The sequence below is a fragment of the Saccopteryx bilineata genome, chromosome 2, assembly GCF_036850765.1.
Source record: "Saccopteryx bilineata isolate mSacBil1 chromosome 2, mSacBil1_pri_phased_curated, whole genome shotgun sequence".
NCBI classification, from domain to species: domain Eukaryota; kingdom Metazoa; phylum Chordata; class Mammalia; order Chiroptera; family Emballonuridae; genus Saccopteryx; species Saccopteryx bilineata.
The window spans coordinates 15095810-15120782 of NC_089491.1; the positions used below are offsets into that span (position 1 = coordinate 15095810).

Below are 24973 nucleotides of genomic sequence, written 5' to 3' on the forward strand. Positions count from 1 at the left end.
CACTCTGCATTGGGAAGGGCGTCGGACTTGTGGTCATTGGCGATGCATTGGCCTGGCCGGGCACTCTGCATTGGGAAGGGCGTCGGACTTGTGGCCAGAGAGGTTTCAGTTCAGATCCTGGCTTTGCTGCTTACCTCCAGGGCGCCCTCACTTAGCCTTGCTGACTGTCAGTTATAGTAATTTATCTATAAAATGGGGATAATAATTTCCATTTTATCCATTGTGATGAGAATCACATGAGCTAACTTAAGCAGAGTGCCCCACAGTTCCTGACACGGAGCAGTTGCTTGATAAATGTTAATTTCTTGGTCGCTGAAGAAGTCTGCCAGCCTGAAATGTGGTCGGCTCCTCATTTGCCTTTGGAAGATGTAGAGAGAAATAGATAGGTGTTTTAAAATACAACAAAGCAGTATTTTGTCTTTTTCCTTAATAATGGATTATAGGCCCTGGCTGGGTGGTTCAATGGGGAGAGCCTTGTCCCCCACATGCTGAGGTCCTGGGTTTGATCCCCAGGGCATGCATGAGAGGCAATCAGTGTATGCACAGCTAAATGGAACAACTGAATGGAGTGAGTTGATGCTTATCTCCTCTCCCCATCCCCCTCCCCTCCCCTCCCCTCCCCCTCCTCCTCCTCCTCCCCCTCCCTTTCTCTCTCTCTCAAAATCAATGGAAAATTAAAAAATAATGGATTATAAAAATAATAGTATTTTAGCAATCTGGTAAATCTCACATGCCATGAAAAAGGTCACCAATAATTCTGCATAACCACAGTTCTGAATGGAATAGTCTCCCATGAATAATTTTAAGATACGTATTTTAAGATACGTATTTTTTTCATAGGTAAGACATAAACGTGATTCAAAAATTAATACCTCCATTCTGCACCCATTAATCCTGTTACCCTTCTCTTCTCCCACTTTTTTTAAAATTTATTTATTAAATTTAATGCAGTGACATTGATAAATCAGGGTACATATGTTGAAAGAAAACATCTCTAGATTATTTTGACATTTGATTGTGCTGTGTACCCCTCCCCCAAAGTTAAATTGTCTTCTGTCACCTTCTATCTGGTTTTCTTGTGCCCCTCCCCTCCCCCAACCCCTCTCTCCTTCTTCGCCCCCTCCCCCCTCCCCCCACACCCCACCCCTGTTGCCATCTCATTCTTGTTCATGTCTCTGAGTCTCATTTTTATGTCCCTTCTATGTATGGATTCATATAGTTCTTAGTTTTTTTCTGATTTACTTATTTCACTCCGTATAATGTTATCAAGGTCCATCATGTTATTGTAAATGATCCGATGTCGTCATTTCTTGTGGCTGAGTAGTATTCCATAGTATATATGTACTAAAGCTTTTTAATCCTCTGGTCCTCTGACGGACACTTGGGCTGTTTCCAGATCTTTGCTATTGTGAACAATGCTGCCACAAACATGGGGGTGCATTTCTCCTTTTGGAGCCGTTCTATGGTGTCCTTGAGGTATATTCCTAAAAGTGGGATAGCTGGGTCAAAAGGCAGTTTGATTTTCAGTTTTTTGAGAAATTTCCATACTGTTTTCCACAGTGGCTGCACCAGTCTGCATTCTCACCAGCAGTGCAGGAGGGTTCCCTTTTCTCCACATCCTTGCCAGCACTTATTCTGTGTTGTTTTGTTGATGCGCGCCATTCTGGCTGGTGTGAGGTGATATCTCATTGTGGTTTTAATTTGCATTTCTCTAATGATTAGTGATGTTGAGCATTTTTTCATATGCCTATTGGCCATCTGTATGTCCTCTTTGGAAAAGTGTCTATTCATCTCTTTTGCCCATTTTTGGATTGGATTGTTTGTCTTCCTGGTGTTGAGATTTACAAGTTCTTTATAAATTTTGGTTATTAACCCCTTATCAGACGTATTGTCAAATATGTTCTCCCATTGTGTAGTTTGTCTTTTTATTCTGTTCTTGTTGTCTTTAGCTGTGCAAAAGCTTTTTAGTTTGATATAGTCCCATTTGTTTATCCTGTCTTATTTCACTTCCCTGTGGAGATAAATCAGCAAATATATTGCTCCGAGAGATGTCGGATAGCTTATTGCCTGTGTTTTCTTCTAAGGTGCTTACGGTTTCACGGCCTACATATAAGTCTTTTATCCATTTTGAGTTTATTTTTGTGAGTGGTATAAGCTGGTGATCTAGTTTCATTTTTTTGCAGGTAGCTGTCCAGTTTTCCCAACACCATTTGTTAAAGAGGCTATCTTTACTCCATTGTATTTCCTTACCTCCTTTGTCAAATATCAGTTGTCCATAGAACTGTGGGTTTATTTCTGGGTTCTTTGTTCTGTTCCATTGATCTATATGCCTGTTCTTATGCCAGTACCAGGCTGTTTTGAGTACAATGGCCTTGTAGTATAACCTGATATCAGGAAGTGTGATACCTCCCACTTTATTCTTCTTTTTTAAGATTGCTGAGGCTATTCGTGTTCTTTTTTGGTTCCATATAAATTTTTCTTTTTTTTTTTTTCATTTTTTTTGAAGCTGGAACAGGGAGAGACAGTCAGACAGACTCCCGCATGCGCCCGACCGGGATCCACCCGGCACGCCCACCAGGGGCTACGCTCTGCCCACCAGGGGGCGATGCTCTGCCCATCCTGGGCGTCGCCATATTGCGACCAGAGCCACTCTAGCGCCTGAGGCAGAGGCCACAGAGCCATCCCCAGCGCCCGAGCCATCCCCAGCGCCCGGGCCATCTTTGCTCCAATGGAGCCTTGGCTGCGGGAGGGGAAGAGAGAGACAGAGAGGAAAGCGCAGCGGAGGGGTGGAGAAGCAAATGGACGCTTCTCCTGTGTGCCCTGGCCGGGAATCGAACCCAGGTCCTCCGCTCCATATAAATTTTTGGAATAGGTAGTCTATATCTTTGAAGTATGTCATTGGTATTTTAATTGGTATTGCATTGAATTTATAGATTGCTTTGGGTAAAATAGACATTTTAATGATTTTATTCTTCCTAACCATGAGTACAGTATATGCTTCCACTTGTTTGTATCTTCCTTGAATTCTTTTATCAATGCTTTGTAATTTTCCGAGTACAAGTCTTTAGTCTCCTTGGTTAAGTTTACTCCTAGGTACTTTATTTTTTTGGTTGTAATTGTGAAGGGGATTGTTTCCTTAATTTCTCTTTCTGACTGTTCATTGTTGGTGTATAAAATGCCTCTGATTTCTGAGTATTGATTTTATATCCTGCCACTTTGCTGAATTCATTTATCAGGTCTAGTAGCTTTTTGACTGAGACTTTAGGGTTTTCTATATACAATATCATATCATCTGCAAATAATGATAGTTTTACTTCTTCTTTTCCAACTTGAATGCCTTTTATTTCTTCTTCTTGTCTGATTGCTGTGGCTAGGACTTCCAGGACTGTGTTAAATAAGAGTGGTGAAAGGGGGCACCCCTGCCTTGTTCCTGATCTTAAGGGGATTGCTTTTAATTTTTGCCCATTGAGTATGATGTTGGCTGTGGGTTTCTCATAGATGGCTTTTATCATGTTGAGGTATGTTCCCTGTATTCCCACTTTGCTGAGAGTTTTGAACATGAATGGGTGCTGGATTTTATCAAATGTTTTTTCTGCATCTATTGAAATCATCATATGGTTTTTCTCCTTCTTTTTGTTTATGTGATGAATCACGTTGATTGATTTACAAATATTGTACCATCCTTGCCTCCCCAGAATAAATCCCACTTGATCATGGTGTATGATTTTTTCCATATATTGTTGGATTCGGTTTGCTAATATTTTGTTGAGGATTTTAGCATCTATATTCATCAGAGATATTGGCCTATAATTTTCTTTCTTTGTGTTGTCTTTGTCTGGTTTTGGAATCAGAATTATGCTCGCCTCATAAAAGGAGCTTGGAAGTCTTCCTTCCTCTTGAATTTTTTGAAATAGTTTGAGAAGAATAGGAGTTAGTTCTTTGAATATTTGGTAGAATTACGTTGTGAAGCCATCGGGCCCTGGACTTTTCTTTGTTGGGAGTTTTTTGATAACTGTTTCGATCTCATTTGTTGTAATCGGTCTATTTAGGTTTTCTGATTCTTCCAGATTGATTTTTGGAAGATTGTATGTTTCAAGGAATTTGTCCATTTCATCTAGGTTGTCTAGTTTTTTGGCATACAGTTCTTCATAGTATTTTCTTACAATAGTTTGTATTTCTGTTGTGTCAGTTGTTATTTCTCCACTCTCGTTTCTAATTTTATTTGAGTCCTCTCTCTCTTTTTCTTGGTGAGTCTAGTTAAAGGTTCATCAATCTTGTTTACCTTTTCAAAGAACCAGCTCCTAGTTTCATTGATCCTCTGTATTGTTTCTTTAACCTCTATGTCATTTATTTCTGCTCTGACCTTTATTATTTCCTTCCTTCTACTACATTTGGGCTTTACTTGCTGTTCTTTTTCTAATTCTTTTAGATGCAGGGTTAAGTTGTTTATTTGAGCTTTTTCTAGCTTCTGAAAGTGTGCCTGTAGTGCTATGAACTTCCCTCTCAGTACTGCTTTTGCTGTGTCCCATAAATTTTGAGTTGTTGTATGCTCATTGTCATTCGTTTCTAGGAATTTTTTTATTTCTTCTTTGATCTCATTCTTTTTTTTTTTCTCTTTTTATTTATATTTTATTTTTTTTGTATTTTTCTGAAGCTGGAAACGGGGAGAGACAGTCAGACAGACTCCCGCATGCGCCCGACTGGGATCCACCTGGCACGCCCACCAGGGGCGACGCTCTGCCCACCAGGGGGCGATGCTCTGCCCCTCTGGGGCGTCGCTCTGCCGCAACCAGAGCCACTCTAGCACCTGGGGCAGAGGCCAAGGAGCCATCCCCAGCGCCCGGGCCATCCTTGCTCCAATGGAGCCTTGGCTGCGGGAGGGGAAGAGAGAGACAGAGAGGAAGGAGGGGGCGGGGGTGGAGAAGCAAATGGGCGCTTCTCCTATGTGCCCTGGCCGGGAATCGAACCCGGGTCCCCCGCACGCCAGGCCGACGCTCTACCGCTGAGCCAACCGGTCAGGGCCCTTTGATCTCATTCTTAATCCATTCATTATTTAACAACCTGCTATTTAGTTTCCATGTGTTTGAGAATTTTTGAGCTTTTCTGTTGTGGTTCATTTCTAATTTCATGCCATTGTGATCGGAGAAAGTGCTTGATATGATTTCAGTCTTCTTAAATTTGTTGAGAGCACCTTTGTGCCCTAACATGTGGTCTATCCTAGAGAATGTACCATGAGCACTTGAAAAGAATGTATATTCTGTTGCTTTAGGGTGAAAGGTTCTGAAGATATCTATTAAATTGAGCTGATCTAGTGTTTCCAATAAGTCTGCTGTTTCTTTGTTAATTTTTTTTCTTGAGGATCTATCTAGTGATGTTAGTGGGGTATTGAAATTCCCTACTATTATAGTATTGCTGTTGATCTCGCCCTTTAAATCCATCAAAGTCTGCTTTATATATTTCGGTGCTTCTATATTAGGTGCATAGATATTTATAATAGTTATATCTTCCTGTTTGATTACTCCCTTTATCATTATGTAGTGGCCTTCTTTATCTCTTACTATATCCTTTGTTTTAAAGTGCAATTTGTCTGATATAAGTATTGCTACCCCAGCTTTTTTTTCATTTCCATTTTCATGAAATGTTTTTTTCCATCCTTTTACCTTCAATCTATGTGTATCTTTTGTTCTAAGGTGTGTCTCTTGTAGACAGCATATGTATGGGTTCTGTTTTCTTATCCACGCAGTTACCCTATGTCTTTTGATTGGATCATTTAATCCATTTACGTTTAAGGTTATTATTGATATGAAGTTGTTTATTGCCATTTTCTTCTTTAAAGGTGTATTCCTTTTTTGCTATATTCTTTTCCCACTTTGATCTGTTTACAACAGGCCCCTTAACATTTCCTGCAGCATTGCTTTGGTTGTAATGAATTCCTTGAGTTGTTTTTTGTCTGGGAAGCTTTTTATTTCTCCTTCGATTTTAAACGATAGCCTTGCTGGATAAAGTAGTCTTGGTTGTAGGTTCTTGTTTTGCATTACTTTGAATATTTCTTGCCATTCCCTTCTGGCCTCAAGTGTTTCTGTTGAGAAGTTGGATGTCATCCTTATGGGGGCTCCTTTGTAGGTGATAACTTTTTTTTCTCTTGCAGCTTTTAATATTTTCTCTTTATCGCTTAGCTTTGGTATTTTAATTATGATGTGTCTTGGTGTAGGTTTCTTTGGGTTTCTTTTTAATGGAGTCCTCTGTGCTTCTTGGACTTGTGAGAGTTTCTCTTGCATTAATTTAGGGAAGTTTTCAGCTATGATATGATTGAACAAAGTCTCTATCCCTTGTTCTTTTTCTTCTTCAGGAACCCCTATGATGCAGATGTTATTTCTCTTCATGATGTCACAGAGCTCTCTAAGGGTTTCCTCTGACTTTTGGAGTCTCTTTTCTCTTTTCTTCTCTGCTTTCATGCCTTCATTCCAGTTGTCCTCCAACTCGCTGATTCGATCCTCAGCTCTATCTATCCTGTTTTTAATTCCTTCCATTGTGGTCTTTATTTCTGATATTGTATTTATCATCTCCGACTGATTCTTTTTTATACTTGTTATTTCTTTATTTAAGTGTTCATAATGACCATCCATTGTTGTTCTAAGATCCCTAAGCATCCTTAAAATCATTATTTTGAACTCCGCATCTGGAAGTTTGATTATTTCCATATCACTCAGTTCATCTTTTGAAGGTGTCTCTTGTGGTTTCATTTGGATTGCACTTTGTTTTCTCATTGTCTGTTTTTGGGTTTTTAATTTGTAGAGTTGGTTGAGTCTAGGCTTGGTGTTGTCTGCCTCCAGTTTTCAGTTATTTCTAGGTCTTCTTGGGTTGGTATCAGCTGTTATCTGTAATCCACTTTCAGATTTGGGCAGCTTTGAAGTCTTGATTTGTTTGTTTTCTTAACAGGTGATAGTCTTTTTACTGATCTCAGCAAGGGGCTTCCTTGAAACTGTATCCAGGAATGCGGTGGGTGTGACCTGAGACTCTGAAGGTCTCTTTAGCCAATTAATCTCTCTGGGGGCAGGGTGTTTTCTCAGCTTCAGTAGGGGGAGGTGTATCTCAGATCTCCATGGAGACCTGAGTTACTGCCCCTCCTCCCCACTTCTTGTTTTCAGCTGTGTCTTGTTGCGCTGATTGGAGCTGGATAGATGTCCGGAGATCTCTGATCCAGAAGCAATTCAGCTCTGTTTTGTGAAAGGTTCAGTCCCTCCCCCAGCTATGGCCACCTCCAGCACAGATGAGTGAGCTTTCTTAGTTAGTCTCCTGCATTCCTAGCCTCTCACAGTCTGTCCCTCTCCCTGTCCTTTCCGCTTGGGAGATAAGCTGGTCTTTTCAACACACCTCGCTCTCTGGTCGTCAGGTAAATGGCTATGAGCAGTAGTTTCTGCTCTTTTCCCTTGTGTGAGATCCCCTCTGGGCTCTCAGCCTCACCCCCCCGCCCTGTTCCTGTAAGCAGGGGAGATTCAGGTGCTCCCTACCAGGTTTTTTGTGGCTTCTTCTTTGCTCCTTGGTTTTTGAGAGCTGTTCTTGTAGTTCAGAGTTGGTTTTTCATGCTGATTTTTCCTAAATTGATTTGTATTCCAGTTTGGTGGTGAGAGCTGGGCGTCTGTGCGTCTGCGTACTCCGCTGCCATCTTTTCAGTCCTCTTCTCCCACTTCTGCTAGTCTTCTTCTGTATCCTTAAGCAGTGTTTTTTAAGTATAAAAACAACTATATATTCTTCTTCCTGTCCTTACTTTTCCCAAAGGTGAAGGTAGAATACTTTAGATCACTATTCAGTCCCCTCTTTTTTTTTTCTTTGAACAATGTATTTTGGACATCTTTTTTTATTTCTCCAAAGAGCGTGTCCTCATTCCGTGAAGAAGGCGTCTTGAGAGCAGCTCTGTGTGCTAGCAAAGCCCCGAGCTTGTTTGGGGTCTGCCTGCCTGGGCGTGGTATCCCCCTCAGCTTTGTTAGCTCTGTGACTTTGGGCGAGTTGCCCACCTCTCCCGCTCATCGTCACTTTGTAAGAGCCACTGAGATTGAGTGAGACGGTGTGTAAAGCCAGTAGCCAGGGCCAGGGCCACTATCACAGCAGCCGCCCGGCCCATGCAGGTTCGCATTGGATTCGGACAGTCGGTAAAGAAACAACGGAGCCAAAACCTGGTGGGCCATAGCCTTTGATCCTACCTTGCACCCGGCGGGCAAGTAAAAATACACACTGGGCTCCAAAACCCACTCACACAGTGTTCACAAAGCCACTGACTTATCCGAGTTTCCTAGAATCAAAGGTTTCTAGCTCACCAGCCTTATTCTCCTCAGTTCCCCATCTCCTTCCTTATCCCAGATACAAACTCTACACAAACTGGCATCTCACTCAGCACTCCACCATCTTGGCTGCTTCTCCTGGCCTCCTCCACGTGGCCTTTCTCTGTTCTCCTCTGCTCTCTCTTCTAATGATAATCTCAGGAACCAAGAGCCAAGTCCCGTTCTGCCTCCATTTTATAGTGTAGAAATCCAAACTCTTAATCCAATATACATAATAGGGAAGTCTCTAATACAAAGTCACTTCTCTGAGGCATGATAGGATTGTACCACCTCACACCCAAAAAGGGTGCGACAGGCTTAATCCCAAAACCAAGCCTCAGGCTACAACGATTCTCAACACACATTAATATCACCTGGGCAACGGCCTCTTTAACAAAGTGAGCATAATACATTTTATCTGCCCAACACGGTGTTATGAGTGGGTCTTCTCAGTGCTCCACTCAGTAAATGGCAGTTTTCTTCATCATTATCTGTTTTATTTCACTATTTTATTTTGTATAATGTTACTTGTTTCACAGGCAAAGCTCTGCACAGGGGGGAGGACGCTGCTGTCCTTCCCTGTTTTGGAGCTGAGCTAACTGAGTTCAGGAAGGGTGTGCTCAGTGGCAGTGCCTGACCTTTGGACCCCGGTGCAGTCCTCACTGCTCTCCAGCCCAGCGTGGCCCTCAGCGAGGAGGGCGTCCTTCCAGAGTACTGTGCACGCTGCAGTTGGGTTCAGAAGGATCCCGTTTCTCTCCCTCTCCCCCACCCCTCACCCTGTGTCCTCCCTCCTCCCCCCAGGAAAACTTATTAATAAGAGTTATTAGTCATATCAAACACGGGAAAGAAATACATGCCTGGGCTCGTCACATTCACTCTTGGTAACGCCAGAATTAGATTCATTCTGTTTTACATTTTCCCTGGCAAATCCAATTATAGAATTATTTGGGGGCTCCAATAGCCACTGGCTATAATGGAGCAGGCAGTTGCTCGGGAGAGTAATTCACTTGAACGGGAAGGTATACAGAAAGGCATTCATAAAGTACTCAGCTCGGGGAGAGACCACCTGTTCTCACCGTGTTGAAACCGCCTCTGAAAAGGCAGTGGGTAACCGGCTGTGCCTCCCCTGCTGCGCGGGGTCCGCCCGGAGCCCGGCTGGGGAAGGCGCTGCTCCTCCGAAGGCTGAGGTGGAGTGTGGTGTCACGCTGTCGTCGCCTGTGTCCATCTCCCAGCTTGTCACCAGCTGTGTGAGCGTGTGGTGATGGCAGCCAGGGCGAGGGCTGGCCTCCTGCTTCCCCAGTGGGCCCCGCTAGCTCAGGCTTGGTCATGGACTGCTCTTGGGCCCGATTCTCCTTTGAAAAGTGACCTTCGCTGTGGTCCTACTGGACTTCTCTAGAATGTTTCCTGTTCATCCAGGTGGCTGGTTGGTCCTGTCTGGCTCCAGCCCATCATCAGTGGTGATGTTGATAGAAATGGTAATTGCAGTAATAATAACATCCATTGTTCTTATTGAGCTTCTGGAGACTAGGGAGGCCTGTGACTCACCTCAGGTCCAGCGGCTAGTAGGAAGCCAGAGCCAGGTTCAGAGCCAGGTGTCTCGGCAAAGACACCAGATTCACAGGGGAGAGCGGAGGAAGATGGTGAGGAGAGATGTATGTGAATTAAAAAACTGGAAGACACCGTGGTCGGTGAGTCGTCAGCGTGAGAAAAAGAGTGCTGTAGAGTGGGAAGAGTGTGCACTGAGCCCCTGGAGAGCTGATGTCGTACCTGCCTGTGGGGAGTTTGAGTGTTACAGGTAATCATTTGTGTGCCAGGATGCTTTCTGTCCAGATAACAGAATATGAGTGCAGACTGGGGTAAACAATAGGGATTTATGTTTTCTTACAAAACAAACCCAGCGCCTGGGTTTAGTGCCTGTGATGGCTGCGGCGATTACAAGCATTGCAGCCTCTCAGGACAGTGTCCAGAGCGCGGGAAGGAGCCAGGTGGGGCTTCGCCCTGTCCTCTTTTCTCCAGGATGGGAAATTGTTCCCAGCCGGCCCCGGCTGGCTTCCCAACCAGTCTCCCTGGCAGAAGTAGCACATGACCGTGGTCCAGCTGCACCTGAGGCTGGGAAGGCAGGAGGCTGGCACTTGGCCCTGCCGGATAGGAGACTCTATCAGCGGGAAGACCAGATGGGGCACCTGCTGCCACATGTGCAGAGCACCTTGCACACCCGAGGGTTGTGCATCGGGCAGCTGCAGACATGAGAATCCCACGTGGTGCGGGCGTAGGAGGTGCAGAGGGCTGGGAGTCTTGGGATGAAGTGTCAGAGGTGTCCCGCCAGAGGAAGGGGTGGGGTTTCAGGAGTGGACCACAGCCCGGGGACGTAGTTATAGATGAGGAAACCGATGGGAGTTGGTAGGTGACCGCAGACCCAGTCTGCTTCAGACCCTGATCTTGTTAGCATACACTTAGAGGCAGTGAATTTAAGCCAGAGTTGAAAGAGGAGGGTGATTTTGACAGTTGATGAAGGTGGTGGGCATTCTAGGCAGAGTACCTCATTCTACAAAGTTAGGGAGATGTGTGACCACATAATATGTTTGGGACACAGAAGTGGCCCGGTTTGCCTGCATTTGAGGGCACTGGGGTGGAGAGGGTGTGGGGTGTGCCAGGAGACAAGAGCTAAATAATGCTCTGAGTGCAGAGCTCATTGTCCTTCACAGCGGCCGACGGTCAGATGTTTGTGAACAGAGACGAAGATGAATGGCCTGTGTTTAGGATGATCACCCCATTGGCAGGGTGGCTGCGAGGCAAGGTGATAGGGCCTGACCTAGAGGGACAGAGAGTGACCAGGGTTCCGGGCAGCTGGGGGCAGACTCACCAGTCACGGTTGTGTGATGGGCCGTGGGAGAGAGGGCTGTTTGGGCTGGCTCTCGGGTTTCTGTTCGGGCTTAGGCAGAGTGCCGGTACCATCCCCAGGGGCAGGGGCCGAGAGAGCAGCTTGAAGGGAGAGGGAGGAAAGGCCAGCAGTTCTGCTTCTGCTGTGTGGGCTGGGAGAGGCCCAGCAGGCAGGTGGACGTACGGGTTTGGGCCTCTGACGGCGGTTAAAACTGTCGCCCCCTCATCCAAGCCCCAGCCTAGGTCTCCTGTGTTGTTCACCCTTAGGACAGGTCAGATGAGGGGAGCCCCGTCTTGTCTCCTGTTTCAGACTCACTCTTATGTCCCTTTGGGTTCTGGTAACACCATACATAAAGTTTATAGAAGGGATTTTCACTGTATGTTGTGTTTCTTCATTAAAGTTGTTTTCTAGAAACTTCTATACTGACCTGGAGACTGCATAAATCACTATTTATGTGTGTGTTTACAGGTTCTTCAAACATATTTGCTTGTGGTTCAGAGCTGCATAGTTCTCTGACTTCAGAAATTCGTTTCCTGAGGAAGCAGAACCAGGCCCTCAATGCCATGCTTGCTAAAGGGTCCAGAGGTGAGAATGAGAGCCGGAGCTGGAGCCTGGAGCCTGGAGCCTGGACCCCACGGCCTCCAGTGGCATGGGAAGAATGCAGGCACTGGAGTCTGGCCAGCCTGGGTTCACATCCTGTGACTGTGACTTTGGGAAGGTCACTTACCCTCTCTGAGCCTCAGGGGTTCCTAGCGGTAAAATAGGAATACCTCATAGGGCTGTTGTGACAATTAAACATAACCCTGTGAGGCTCTGGCTCAGTAAATGTTACTTCTTTACTTGTGACCTGCTTGGAAATGAACGTGGAGCCACGGTTAAGAGTGGAGTCAGAGACCTGGGTCTGTATCCTGATGTGCCATGTATTGGCCATGTGATCTTGGGGAGAGTCTTAACCTCTTTGCTCCTTACTTTCCTGTCTGGAAAATGAGGAGGGTACTGATACTAGCACCTGCCTTGGAGGCTTGCTACGAAGAGTCAGTTCTGCCTCTGGGCCCCAGGTGTTGTTTATTCCTCAGGAGAGGTGCTTTCCCAGGGCCCGAGGCACGAGCGGGCCCCAGGAGTCTATCTGCACAGCCCTCTGGCCTGTGGGAGGCTCATGGACTTTTCTAGCCCCACTGCCAGAATTTGGGGTCTGTTTCTGGCCTCTGTCTATAGTATCTACCCTGTTCACTCTGTGAAGGCAAAGTAACTAGGTTTGCACAGGCCATTATTTAATAGAAAATTAAACAGGCCCATCTCATCCCAGTGACGTTTAATTTGCAGCCTTGATGTTGACAGATTTATCTGCCCAAAATGCATAAGATAATTGGAATGCCAGAATCGTAAATGCCAGATTAAATCTCACTCTCTTTTGTATTCTTGGAGTGCTAGAGCCAGCCGAAGTGCTGTATTTGCGTAATAAGGTTGGAGAAAACAAATGATGTCTCTTCTCGATGGCTCGTCCTGTGTTTGCAGATAAACAGAGAGAGAATGGAAAATTGCGAGAGGTCCTGTCCAGGAAGACTGCGGGCCTCGAGCACCTCCAGCAGGAGCTGGCCCGCGCGCAGGGGGAGAGCGAGAGGCTGCGGCAGGAGGCGGGCCAGAGGGAGCAGCAGTGCCGGCAGTTGCTGCAGGAGCTCGGTGACAGCCGCCGTGAGCTGCGCAGGTAGCGGTCGGAGGCAGCGTGTCCCGGCACTCATGCGGGTGACCCTGCACTGGATGGGGTCATGGAGTAGGCACGCCAGCCCCTAGCGCATAGGGACAGACAGTAGGACAGCAAGCACCCAGACACATCATAGGTCATGAGGGAATGAAACATGGCGGGAGGTCATGGAGTGAGGAGGGTGGGGCCTGGGGGCGGACGGGGGTTTTACTCAGCATGGGCCACGGAGGGCCTCTGCAGAGGTGCCATCTGGGCAGTGAGGGCGTGAGCTGTGCAGATCCTGGTGCAAGATCATTGTTGGAGGGAAGGGCGGGTGCCGAGGCGGGGTCCTTGACCTCTGCGGGGCACAGCAGGGGCCAGTGCCACTGGGGGAGGGCAGGGCCGTGCTGTGTGCTGGGTCACCTAGGACCCTGTCACGTGGTGAGGACTTTGGTTTTTACTCCGAGTGGCAGGAAGTTTGCGGAAGCGTCCGAGGAGGGGAGGGCAGGCATGAGTCTGACTCAGAGTTTGAAGGGGCTGCACCAGCTGCTCTTCGCAGTTTCCCCTTAGACTGCCCTGTCCCCCGTGTTCTCAGTCTTCCTTGAAAACACTCGTGAGTGCTCTCTTTTGGAGTGACCGACATCCCCCTCGGTCACCCAGGGTGGTGCAGTGATTTGGCAAGATCCCTATCTTTGCTACCCCAGTTCCAGCTCCTCTCGTGGGCTGGGCACCCAGTAAGACGTGACCTTGGGAGCTCCCTTCCTCGTCTCTGAGCTGGGGCTCCGATGGCACGTCCCTCATCAGGGTCTGGGGAGCTCACATGAGTAATGTGTCTGGGCTCAGGGCCCTCGGGAAGGGGTGGCTGTGAAGGACTTCTCAGCCACGCCTGTCACTCTTGTCCACACTCGTCTAGCGGAGGGTGGACTCGGCAGGCCCGTGGGCTCTGACTGAGGCACCCCCCCCCCGTGCGGGCCTTGCAGGGTACGGGAGGAGCTGAAGTGGAGGCAGCAGCTGCTCTCACAGAATGACCAGCTCCTCCAGTCGCTGCGAGTGGAGCTGAAGGTGTATGAGAGGCTGGATAAGGACCACCGGCATCCCAGAGGTACTGGGCGCTCGGCCCTGGGGCCCTTCTCAGCCTGGGCTCCGCGTCCTGGGCGGTCAGCCAGCCCCAACAGGGGCCAGCACGCTTCCCCGAAATGCTGTCCTCACACCCCGTGCTCACCTCCTGGGTGGAGTGCTCCCCTTCCATAGTTTGAAGCAAAGCTGTCTGGCCCACTCTTCTGAAGAAGCCGCAGGAGGCATGGAAGGACTTGGGCTCAGGAGTCGGGCCAGCACAGGTCCGCATTGTCACTCCCTTGCTCCCGGTGACGTAGCTTTCAGCAGGTCAAGGTCATCTCAGAGCTTTGGGCTGTTTCTTTCTCTATAAAACATGCCTACTGAGATCTGTTTTGTAGAGTTGCTGTGAGAATTAAATGCATCCTAACACAGTACCTAGCATATAGTGGGCACTCAAGATAAGACTTTTATTGTCATTTTCTTGCTAGTGTGTGCTTCTTTTTGCCCATTCATTCAGCAAATGCTAATGGAGCCCACATTGCACGTTGCTCCAGAGGTGGTTGTCGGCCCTGGTCCTCTCTGTTTATTCTGAGAGATGCCCGATCAGGGCGACTCGACTGTAAACTCAGATTTTTTAAAATCAATTTTGAGCTGTAGGTTTTTGTTTTTTATTGACTCATTTTCCAGATGGTTTCTCCCTATTGAAAGTTTATCTGGAAAAGGGTCACCTCACAGCTTTTATTTTCTCTCCAAGTTGCTCTTCTTACTCTTGCTGTTGTGCATTTTTAATATACTATGACTCTTAAAATCAGCCCCTTTCATTCTATAATTCCGCCCAAATAGATTTTATTACTACTACACATAATTTCAGGGTTTGGTGTGCAATTTGCTAGGCTTTTATGGCCAGAAGCGAAAATTAATTTCCAGCTCTTATTTAGCCTGTGGAATAGCAGCAATTAAGCCTGCCAATATTTGTGTTTTTAAAATCAAGTTGTTATTTTAAATTGTACCTTGTCCTTAGGAAGGGGAGGCGCTGGAGGTGGCAGGTTTAAAACTCTGTCAAGCCCCTCTGGTGGCTGACCCTTTGGTGGAGGAGGACGCCAAGGCTTCCCCTTGCACATGTTTGCAGAGCCCAGAGCGGAGGCGTCCGGAGAAGGCTGGAAGGGGCCGGACCCTCTCAGTCACCTGCATGACCTGCTGACGGAGATCCAGGCTCTGCGGGCGCAGCTGGAGAGGAGCATCGATACCAACACCACCCTGCAGGGCAGGCTGGAGGCGCAGCTGGGGAAGGCGGGGAGGTCTCAGGAAGCAGCACTCCCATCCGCTCTCCAAACCCTCCCTACACCCGAGCTGCCCCTTCAGCTCGACCAGCACGGTACCGTCCCCCTCTCCTCACCCCCTCTCCTCGCTGCCAGAGGAGGCAGCCCTGTGCTCCTGGGCGTGTGTGCGAACCTGCGAGGCCCTGCCTGTGTCCTTGCTCGTGGAGGTGTCTTCCCAGTGACCGCAGGCAGGCCCTTCCCTGAGAGCCAGGGGCCTGACCACTAATTAGCTGTCACCTTTGGCAAAAGGTGTGATCTCTGTCTGGGGCCCCCTGGTTCTCAGGGTGGTGGAGTTGGGCTACCAGCCGCCCTCATTGCCTCCAGTCCTGTGCCATCCACCCCTTTGTCCCTCTCACACCCCTCCACTGCTGAAAATCCTTTTTCAGTCTCTTACTGCCTTTAAAACAGAACTTATCCTGGCTGTCAATGTTTTTTAGGATCTGAAAAGCATCCCTGTAGCTTTGAAAACTGGTTCTGTTTTGCATTTGCTTGTGGCTTTATCATCTAGCCCTGTGGGGGCTGTTTCGGGTGGCAGAAAGGCGACACAGCTGGGTTCAGTCCTCTGCCCACCCGCCCAGCAGAGAGCCTGGAGCAAACCGGCCAACGGTCAGGCTCCGAGCGGTGGGCTAGGCCATCCTCTTTGCTCTGGATGAAGGAACTAAGACCCAGTGAGTTGCCCAAAGTGACACAAATAGGTGGCAGAGCTGGGGCTAGAAATCGTTTTCAGCTCGGGGTCCAGAGCTGTCCCTGAAGCTCCACCTGACCTTCCAGAGCCTCAGGAGTCTGGGTCATCCCAGTGCCCACAGGGAGGCTGTGCACATGCAGTGGACAAGGATTGGCAACATGCTTTCTAAACAAGTATTGTTTGAAAGTTTGGACTTTTATTTGGATTGAAAATTCTGTCTGTTTCCTTTAATTTAAAAAATTAAAAACACTTCAAGCATACCCAGTCAACCCACTTTAGAGCTTGTAGTGATTGGCTAGGACTTTAAAATTTTAACCAAAAAGGTGATGTGACAATATGAAAAAGAAAGTGGAAAAAGTCCTTCATAAGCTGCAAAATAATAGCTTTTTTTTTTTTACTTTGCATATCTTTCTTCGTTATCTTCTACATTTTTCAGACGTAGTCATGAATTTGTATTGTCCAAATTGGTTTTTGTGCCGTTCTGTGTCCTTTCTTTGTTTTTGCCCAATTTATATCATTAATTTCCCCTTTCACATGTGCTTCCTAATTTGTTTGCAGGTTATGCTCAGTTACAAAACCATTACCCTGGTCATTATTAAAGTGGTGTCTGATTTGGTGCTTTAGTAAACGTTGGTGTTGATATGCTTTTTGCTGTTAAACAGCATTCTTAGGATCAGGTTCTAGAGGAATCTCAAAGGGACAAAAGAGTGCCATATTGCCACCGTCTGCACGGGACACATGTCAGCAGTGGGTATTACCGTTTCAAACACAGGTCTGCTCCTGGTCCCGAAGGGGCTTTGTGGGACCAAGGAGCTCGTGGAGGTGGGCCAGGGGAGACTGAAGCAGGGACACGAGTCAGTGCTCGGGGTCCAGGAAGGAGAGTCGGGGTAGCTGACATGAGGAGGCCGTTGAGCACGCCGAGCCGGCTGCTGACACTTGTCCCGGGTCAGCCCTGGCTGTGCCTTGTGAGCGGCATCAGGAGAGGGTGCCCAGAGGGCCGTGCCGCCTTGGCGGACATGGTCTCCAGCTGCCCCGCGTGCAGATCAGTGCTGTAGCTGGGCGGCGGCAGCTCTTCCTCTGCAGACTTGTCGGGGCCGCACCTGTTTGCGGGTTCTGCCGTCAGCACTGCAGTTTTTGGTAGAAAACAGTCCTTCTTGGGAATCTCCGCAGTGCACCCTCGGGAGGAGCTGGGTGGGTGTCCTGAGGCCTGGTCGGTCCTCCCTCTGCTACTGCACTCTGGGGACTGCTGGGCAGATCGCTTCTGTCCCTGCCCTTGGTCTCTTCATCTAGATAGTCTGAATGACACTGCCCTCCTGCCCACTGAGCTGCTCCCGCTTCCGGTGTGCACTTGGGTTAAATTAGAGAAGGTTGCAGGTCGTCTCGTACCAGCATCTAACTGGTTTCGCCTCCTTGTGTTGTTCCTGATGTATCACCTCCCAGATCCTACTTCGAGTCACTCTTCTCTTCTGCTCAGTTATGGCAGCAGCCTCCAGACTCACTCTGACAGTCCAAAAGACAGATCTTAGCTGGACACCGCCCTGCTTCCCACCCTTGGGTGGGTCCCCACAGTCCTCACAGGTGTGGCCTGGCCCCTGGGCTCAGCCATCGGAGCTGCGTCCTGCTCGCTGGGCGCGTGGTGCCGGCTCACTCCTCACGGCTCTGCGTCTGCTCCTCCTGTGCTGGCCTTGCTCCCTCTCTTCAGGGGCGGCGCCCTCCCCTGAGCTCCCACAGTCCCCAGGCTTCCCTCCCTTAGCCCTGACCACCCTGGAGGGAGACTGCCTGTGTGCTTGTCTGGACAAGAGGGTCCTTCCTGGGAGGGGACTGGGCCTACTCCCCCTTGTCCTGGGCCCTGCATGGCCTGGCCAGAGAGATGCCCAGGGAGGGTGTTGGGCGCTTCCCTGGGGTCTTCAGTTCTCCCCATGAAATGAAAACTTCTAATAGTTCACTTTCCTTCTCTTTCATTTTGCAGATGGTGACAGATGCCCTGTGGCAGTTGATAATTCGTACGATCTGTTTGACTCCACGGTGGCGGTGCCACCAAGATCAGGTATAAAGCTGAAGTCTGGGTTGACAGTAGCAGGGTTGGGCTTCCCAGAAGGACTTTTTACATTGGAGAAAAGGAGGGCCCTGGTCCCAGCCTGGGAGGGTGTTTGGCAGGACTCGGGATGTCCTGTTCTCAGCCTCCCTTGGTGGCCTTCTCCAGGCCAGTTAACCTGTTCTGGGCATTACCAGCCTCAGTGAGGTCCTTGGCTCTCTGCTGATGAAAGTGTGTCTGCCAGAGCCCTCGGGCGTCCAGCCACAGAAGGCCTGTGCGGCCTCACCTGCTACCCTCATGTTCTCGTCTGGACATGTCACTGTCCTGCAGACATGCTCCCACTTCCCCTTTTCCCAGACCGCCCCTCCTACATGGTATCTGCATTCTGATTAGACCAGGGGCTCTGGGAGCGCGGCACTGGCCCGTTTCATCTGTGTGGGTCGGGGTCTTCTGCAGAGGGCACCTGACCTGATAAGTGCTGGTGAATTGAATTGAGCTGCTCCCACGAGATGGGGTAATGTACACAGTGAGGCCGCTCTTAGCCTCCCAGCTGGCTTCACCATGGTTGATGCAGCTCACTGAACACAGGGTGCTGCCCCCAGGAGAGCTGACATCTTCCCTTTCATCCTGCAGCTTCAGACACTGCTCCACTCTCTGGAAATGATGTGGACTCCCTCTCCTGTGGCAATGGCAGCTCAGCCACCGGCACCCTGTGCATGTCTCGCCTGGTCCCTGCCCACCACGTGTGGGCCAGCACAAATGGCTGCCATGTCTTGGGCCTGATTGAGGACTACGAAGCCCTGTGCACGCAGATTGGCCAGGTCCAGAAGCTCCTTGCCAAGATGGACATTCAGATCCGAGAGGCTCCCAGCCCCTCAAGTGGAGAGCTGGGAACCAAGGTAACCGGCAGAGCTGGAGTGAGACAGGGGCTCACTGGGGGCAGGATGGACGTGCTGGCTGAGGGCGCTAGGCGGCTAGGGGCGCAGGTGTCCTCAGGCCCTGAAACAAGGAACCTGGAGACGTATCCCACGAGCACTGAGAGGGCAGGTCCAGTGTGGGGGACTTCTCTTGTTTCCTGTGGGAGGGACACCTGTTGAGGTTGGTGCCCTGCCTTATTGCCATCACTTCATGGGGACCTGGCCTGTGACAGCCTTTGCCTGTCCAGTCTTCCATCCATGCTCTGTCCTTCAATCCTTGTGTGTCCATCTGTCCCCTCCCCCGCCACCTAGCCTCACCGGCCAGGCCTCTGCACTCAGGCCAAGCTGCGGTGAGCAGGCTGCAGGTCCCGGTCGCACCGGAGGGCCCGCCCCGCAGTGGTTCTCAGCTGCTCTGTGGTGGGCTGGCGGTGTGAGGTGCCCCGCGCCCCCAGCATGCGGGCAGCCGCCGCTCCTTGCAGACCAGCTCCTCGTATGGTGTCTCCTCTCATCCCAGAGCACCGTCGGGTTAGGCGGTGCCATTCGCACTTGACAGGGCGGAGGTGAAGTAACTGGGAGTGGTCAAGGCGTGAGCTCAGTTCTCCGTCCTCCAAGACACAGCCTGCTGGAGAACAGTGCTGTCACCTCAGCTGTGCAGAAACCCGCACTCCCCTGGGTCCGGGTCACACGTGGGTTTCGGATTCCCAGGTCTGCACTGCCCTCCCAGCCGCCGTGTCCAGCTCCCTAGACCCCTGCTCCCATCAGGCTGGGCAGCGTGCCCATGTCCTGCGTGCCAGGCACAGCCGGCTTCCGGCCCGGGCTCCCCGGGGCTCTGGCTCGGAAGGCCCCTGAGCCCCCTTAAGCTGCCCTGTTCCTGCCTCATCCTACAGGAATTTTCCTCATTTAAAGTTAACCTGTTTTTGAGGGTTTACTTGCCAAGCCCTTGACATCAAATTTCCCTTTTCTCCCAGATGAGACCCAACCTACGAGCTTTCCTGGGGCACATTTCCTGGTCCCCTTCTCGGGTCCTTTCTGAAGACACTTGGGCCCCCCACTTCCGATATTGTTTTTTTGGTTTATTTTGTTGTATTATTATATTGTGAAGGTTCTTCTGCCTTTTCTGTTTCACCAGATAATAAGCTCCCAGAGAGCAGGGACAGTCTCGTTCAGTGTTGTTACCACGACCTGCCTTGGCCTAGCAGGGGATAGGTCCGTGGTAGACATTTGTTGAATGAATTAATAAGATAATTGTTCTTTTCTGATTGGAATCTTTATTGTACAAAAATTAAAGACTGTAGAAAAGTATGAAAATGAAACATTTGTAAAAGTACCACAGTTAACATTTTGATGAATGTACTTTTAGCTCATTTCCAAAGCTTAATTAACCTGCCTCCAACGTATGTGAATCTCATATTTTGACTTTCCGTTCACATTATATCAACATTTTTCCTATCCCATTCAGTGTATTTCTAGAACTGGACTTTGAATGGCTGAAAAGTAAGCTAACATGTGATGTATCGCCATTTCTTTTTTCTTTCACGGGCGTGGGGTGAGGTGGGGTGGATACTTAAGCTGAGATGTGCCTTCTGACTAGGTCTTGGGTCCTGTCCTTGACTAGTTCATTAGGGGTGACTTCCCAAAAGGGAAATTACAATCTCAAAGTTGTGGACTCTGATGGGCACTTGTGATAATTCTTGCAACATCACTTTCCAAAAGTATTGTTATCTCACTACACCTGTGTCCTCACTGGGTATTTGGGGGAGGGGTCAGACGAAGAACAGACAGGAAGGGAGAGAGATGAGAAGCATCAATTCTTCCTTGCAGCACCTTAGTTTTGCTTTCTCATATGTGCCTTGACTGGAGGGCTACAGCAGACTGAGTGACCCCTTGCTCGAGCCAGTGATCTGGGGTTCAGGCTGCTGAGCCTTGCTCAAACCAGATGATCCCGCGCTCAAGCTGGCAACCTGGGGTTTTGAACCTGGATCCTCTGCGTCCTAGTCTGAGGCTCTATCAACTGTGCTGCTACTGCCTGATCAGGCCTCACTGAGTATTTTTATGTTTTGTTTTGTTTTTTGCCAATTTGATAGATAAAAGGGACATGTTTTATTTTGTATTTTATTGTGAAGACAACGCGCCCTCAATTTCTTCTTTCTCTTTTAAATTTATTTTGTGTTTTCCCTGTCCTTCACTCTTCTATGCCCTGACACCCCTCGGTCTGAGTTTGCTGTGCCCCAGAGAGGGTGGAGAGCCGTCTCGTGGGCAGCGGGGACAGCAGCGCTCTGGCCGCGTTACTTGCTGTTGGCCTCGTTTGCCTTCTAGAGAGCAGTGAGTGGTTCTCCCACACTCCCTCTTCCTGCATAGTAAATATAGTTAATGCGGGCGGTTATTAATCATGGTTATTGATTGCGCTAAAATCTCCACCAAAATTCTCTCATAATCTATAATTCACCAGTCTTTAAGAACAATAAATCGGCGGCGTCTGGCCCCAGGCTCTCGCTCAGCGTGCGGGACGCGGGCCTGCGCTCTGGAGATTTATGCCGCCCATTAGAGCTGCCTTGTCCGTAATCTTTTTCAAGACTGCGTGTAACGACCCCTCGCCCCCCATGCAGGGTCAGCACCCGGCAGCCCCGAGCAGGTTGGCCACCAGCGTGAGCAGAGCCAAGCTGATCCTGGAGGAGGCCGCGAGGTTACTGACGCTCCTCTGGAGGGTGTCCCTGCCCGCTGACGGCCAGTGCACGCCTCACTGTGAACAGGTGCGTGGTGACACGTGGAGCCAGAGGCTTAGGGACGCCAGTGGGGCTGTGTCTCCATCCCCTGTATGTGCAGCCACCACCTGGCCCATGTGGCCGGCGCCCAGCGGGGACTGTGTCGGGGGGCGGGGAGGGAGGGCACCGTGTTGGGTCAGAGCTGCAAGCCAGGCACCGTGCTGCCGCTGCCTGTGTGCTTCCTGGTCTCCAGCACCCTGCGCCCCGCCCCCAGGAAGCCTTGGTGAGATCCTGCTTGCGTTCTGCATATGGGGAAACTGAGGCTTGGGGAGAGAGCCCCATAGTCAAGGTGGACAGCTGGTTTGAGAGTGCAAGTGTCTGAGTGCAAAGGACAGACTTTGGTGTTAGGGGCTTTTGGTTGCAGCTGGTGCCCGTGGACCCGCTCATTCTCTGCCACTCAAGGTCTCTCCATTCAGAGGCCTTTCTTGGGACCATCTGATGCCTTTTGTCAGTTTTCAGCATCATATTTATTGGGTTTTGTTCAAATTTGTTTGAACTACTTGGGAGCTACTTTTTTTTTAATCAGTGGAAGACATTTATTATAAAGCCATTGAAATGTCCCTTAAAAGCTCGATTGTGTAGTAACTTGAATGTGACTGAATCAGGAATGGTTGCTCCCACACCACCCTCATCCCATACCTCATGGCACCAGTTAGGAGTCAGGCAGAGCAGGGTGACCACAGGTGTTTGTGGGAAACCTGTACTGTGTCAGGGTGAGCGCCCACTTTGGTGATCAGCGAACCCTCCCTGGACGAGGGAGTTTGCAGGTTAAGGAGGCGTGAGGACTGTTTACTCAGTGGCCTGACAGATATTTCCCTCTTTATTTGTCTAGTATAAATTCTCGCCAAAGGCCAGCAGGAAGGTGGGAGGCGAATTTGCATTCCATGTCAGTACTCATTTAATTAGCCCCCTTCTGATAGCTCTCAGATCTGTCAGCCATGCAAAGAAGTAGCAGTAAAGAGCCTCTGCTGGGGCGGGTCTAAGCCTGTCCTAAGAGCTCCCTCTTGGGATCCTGGGAGGAAGTTTGGGTGCACTGAGCTCGGGAAGTATATAACCAATCATGGCGCAGGAAAGTCATGTTTGCCCACGTCAGGGTGGGGGCCTGCAGGGGGACGGTTCCTTGAGGGCAGGGGCTACTGGGTTCCAGCTCCACACTGGCCTCTCCTTCCCTCCAACCTACCAGGCTCATGACACAGACGCTCTGACGCCTGTCCCCTGCCTCCCAGCTCGTGGCTCCTCGCCCTTCAAATCTCAGCTTAAATGCTGCTTCAAGGTCAGGAAGGGCTCCCTGTTCATTAGTCATAGCCTTTGTTTCATCATAGCCCTGATCACAAATTATAATTGTTTGTTTGTTTAATATCTGGTTCCCTCTATTTTTCATGAGGGGCCAAGTCTAATTCATATTTTCAAATGAATCAATGAGTAATTTCCTCTCATACTCTCAAACTAGTATTTATTTGTTCATATGGTTTTTAAGGCACAACATACCTGAACTAAATAATTCATTCTTAATGCAGTGGGTCTTTAGCACATAGTAATATTTATTAAAGAGACAGAATATAGTGGGTTGTGTTTTTTTTGTGACAGACAGAGAGAGTCAGAGAGGGGGATAGCTAGGGACACAGGAAAGGAGAGAGATGAGAAGCATCAATTCTTTGTTGTGGCACCTTAGTTCATTGATTGTTTTCTCATATGTGCCTTGACTGGGAGGCTACGGCAGAGTGAGTGACCCCTTGCTCAGGCCAGTGATCTTAGGCTCAAGCCAGCGACCTTGGACTTCCACTGCACCACCACCTGGTCAGGCCAGAATATAGGTCTTACTTCATGTGTATATGTGTGCATGTGTGTGTAACTCTAAATTATACTCATGGTGATCTCCCCCACTAGCAAATTAGTCCAGGGGATGATCAGTGCTTGTCATGATTCACCTCGTCTTTCTGAGGTTTTTCTGGGGGAAAACCTCACTTTAGCATCACAGAATTTTAGAGCCACAAAGGGGACCTGAGATGCTCCACTGTAGTTGCTGGTGTACACAGACCTCTGTGTGGTATTAAATTGCCTCTAGCCACTCTTCTGTCCCTGCCTATGTTTCATACGGTGCCTTTTTCTTGGTGTGAAATGTGTGTAAATCAATTTCCAAGTTTTCACCAGCAACCCCAATGGCTTTTTACTACCTAGTGTTTTCTCTGAGTGTCATTAATTTGCTTTTTGCACTTAATACATTGTCCCCTGCAGTCCTCGGACTACTCTAGAAAGTGTATGTGATCGTCTGCGTTTTATCTAAGAAAGTTGTGGGGAGGGATGCTAAAATATATACACATACTCATTTACTAAAAATTTTTTTAACTGAAGGATAAATGAAACAGCAGGCTACTTGTAAGGACAGGAGGGAAGAGGAAGGAAGGGCAGGCTGGAAGGTGGCTTTCTCTGAGCAGACCTTATTCTGTAAATATGACAATGAAACTGTTTACATGCTTTACATAAAAGTAAATAAAATTAAATCAAAACGAGAAACAAGCAACTTCTAATTATTTATAGCAAGATGAAGCAAACCTTAGTGTGTGTTGTATTGAAGACATACCACACAAAGGAGGAGACACTTCAGTGACGGAGTCAGCAGTGTGGCTGTGTATTGTCCCTCATGGAGGTACTCTGAGGGCGAACAGAACTGCAAAAAACCCTAACTGATTTTTAGTGATTGAACTGTTAGTCATGATACTGGTATTGATATTATAAAACTATTATATTTCTTTTATAGGATAAAACAAATAACTATGTTGAATTTCTTAGTGTCAGGAAGAGATAAAATCAATTAAAAACCAAAGAAGTAACAATCCTGCAATCCTTAATTTGATTTGCAAATATTATGAACTCATGATGTATTTACTATTAAAGTTTGTACTAGTCCTCTCTACTTAAAAAGCTTTAAAAGTGTCCAAATAAGAACAGTGAGCACCTCCAGTGCTAAATTGTGGTTTCTAAATTCCTTTTCCCACTGAAAGGAGCAAGGAGTCCTTGGAGAAGTGGCTTGATTCTAGGTCTGGGCAGAAATAGGAGTTTAGAACAACTCTTCATCCTAGGAAAAGGAGGGAGATTGGGTTGTGGAACGCAGATTTGCAGTGGTTCTCAAATTATGGCTCCTCAACCAGCAGCATCAGCACATCTGGAAACTTGTTGGAAAGCCCAATTTTGGGGCCTCATCCCAGATGCACTGAGTCAGATCTTCTGGGAGTAGGCCCCAGCGTACTGAGAGCCACTGAGTTAAAAAATTTAAGAGGCATATCAATCAGATGAAAACGTGGTGTTTATTTGTATTCCG

General features: G+C 48.5%; 1 protein-coding gene across 5 annotated transcripts in view; it reads left to right on the forward strand.

Annotated features, from left to right (window-relative positions):
* Window positions 1-24973, forward strand: part of CDK5RAP2 (CDK5 regulatory subunit associated protein 2) — a 181706-nt gene that overhangs the window by 151126 nt on the left and 5607 nt on the right. For all 5 annotated transcript variants that reach the window (XM_066256376.1, XM_066256378.1, XM_066256380.1 and 2 more), the window contains 7 exons: window positions 11668-11784; window positions 12715-12904; window positions 13861-13982; window positions 15066-15311; window positions 17910-17987; window positions 18609-18874; window positions 21499-21642. In XM_066256376.1, the coding sequence (XP_066112473.1) occupies window positions 11668-11784; window positions 12715-12904; window positions 13861-13982; window positions 15066-15311; window positions 17910-17987; window positions 18609-18874; window positions 21499-21642 (1163 nt within the window). The remainder of the gene's footprint in view (window positions 1-11667; window positions 11785-12714; window positions 12905-13860; window positions 13983-15065; window positions 15312-17909; window positions 17988-18608; window positions 18875-21498; window positions 21643-24973) is intronic.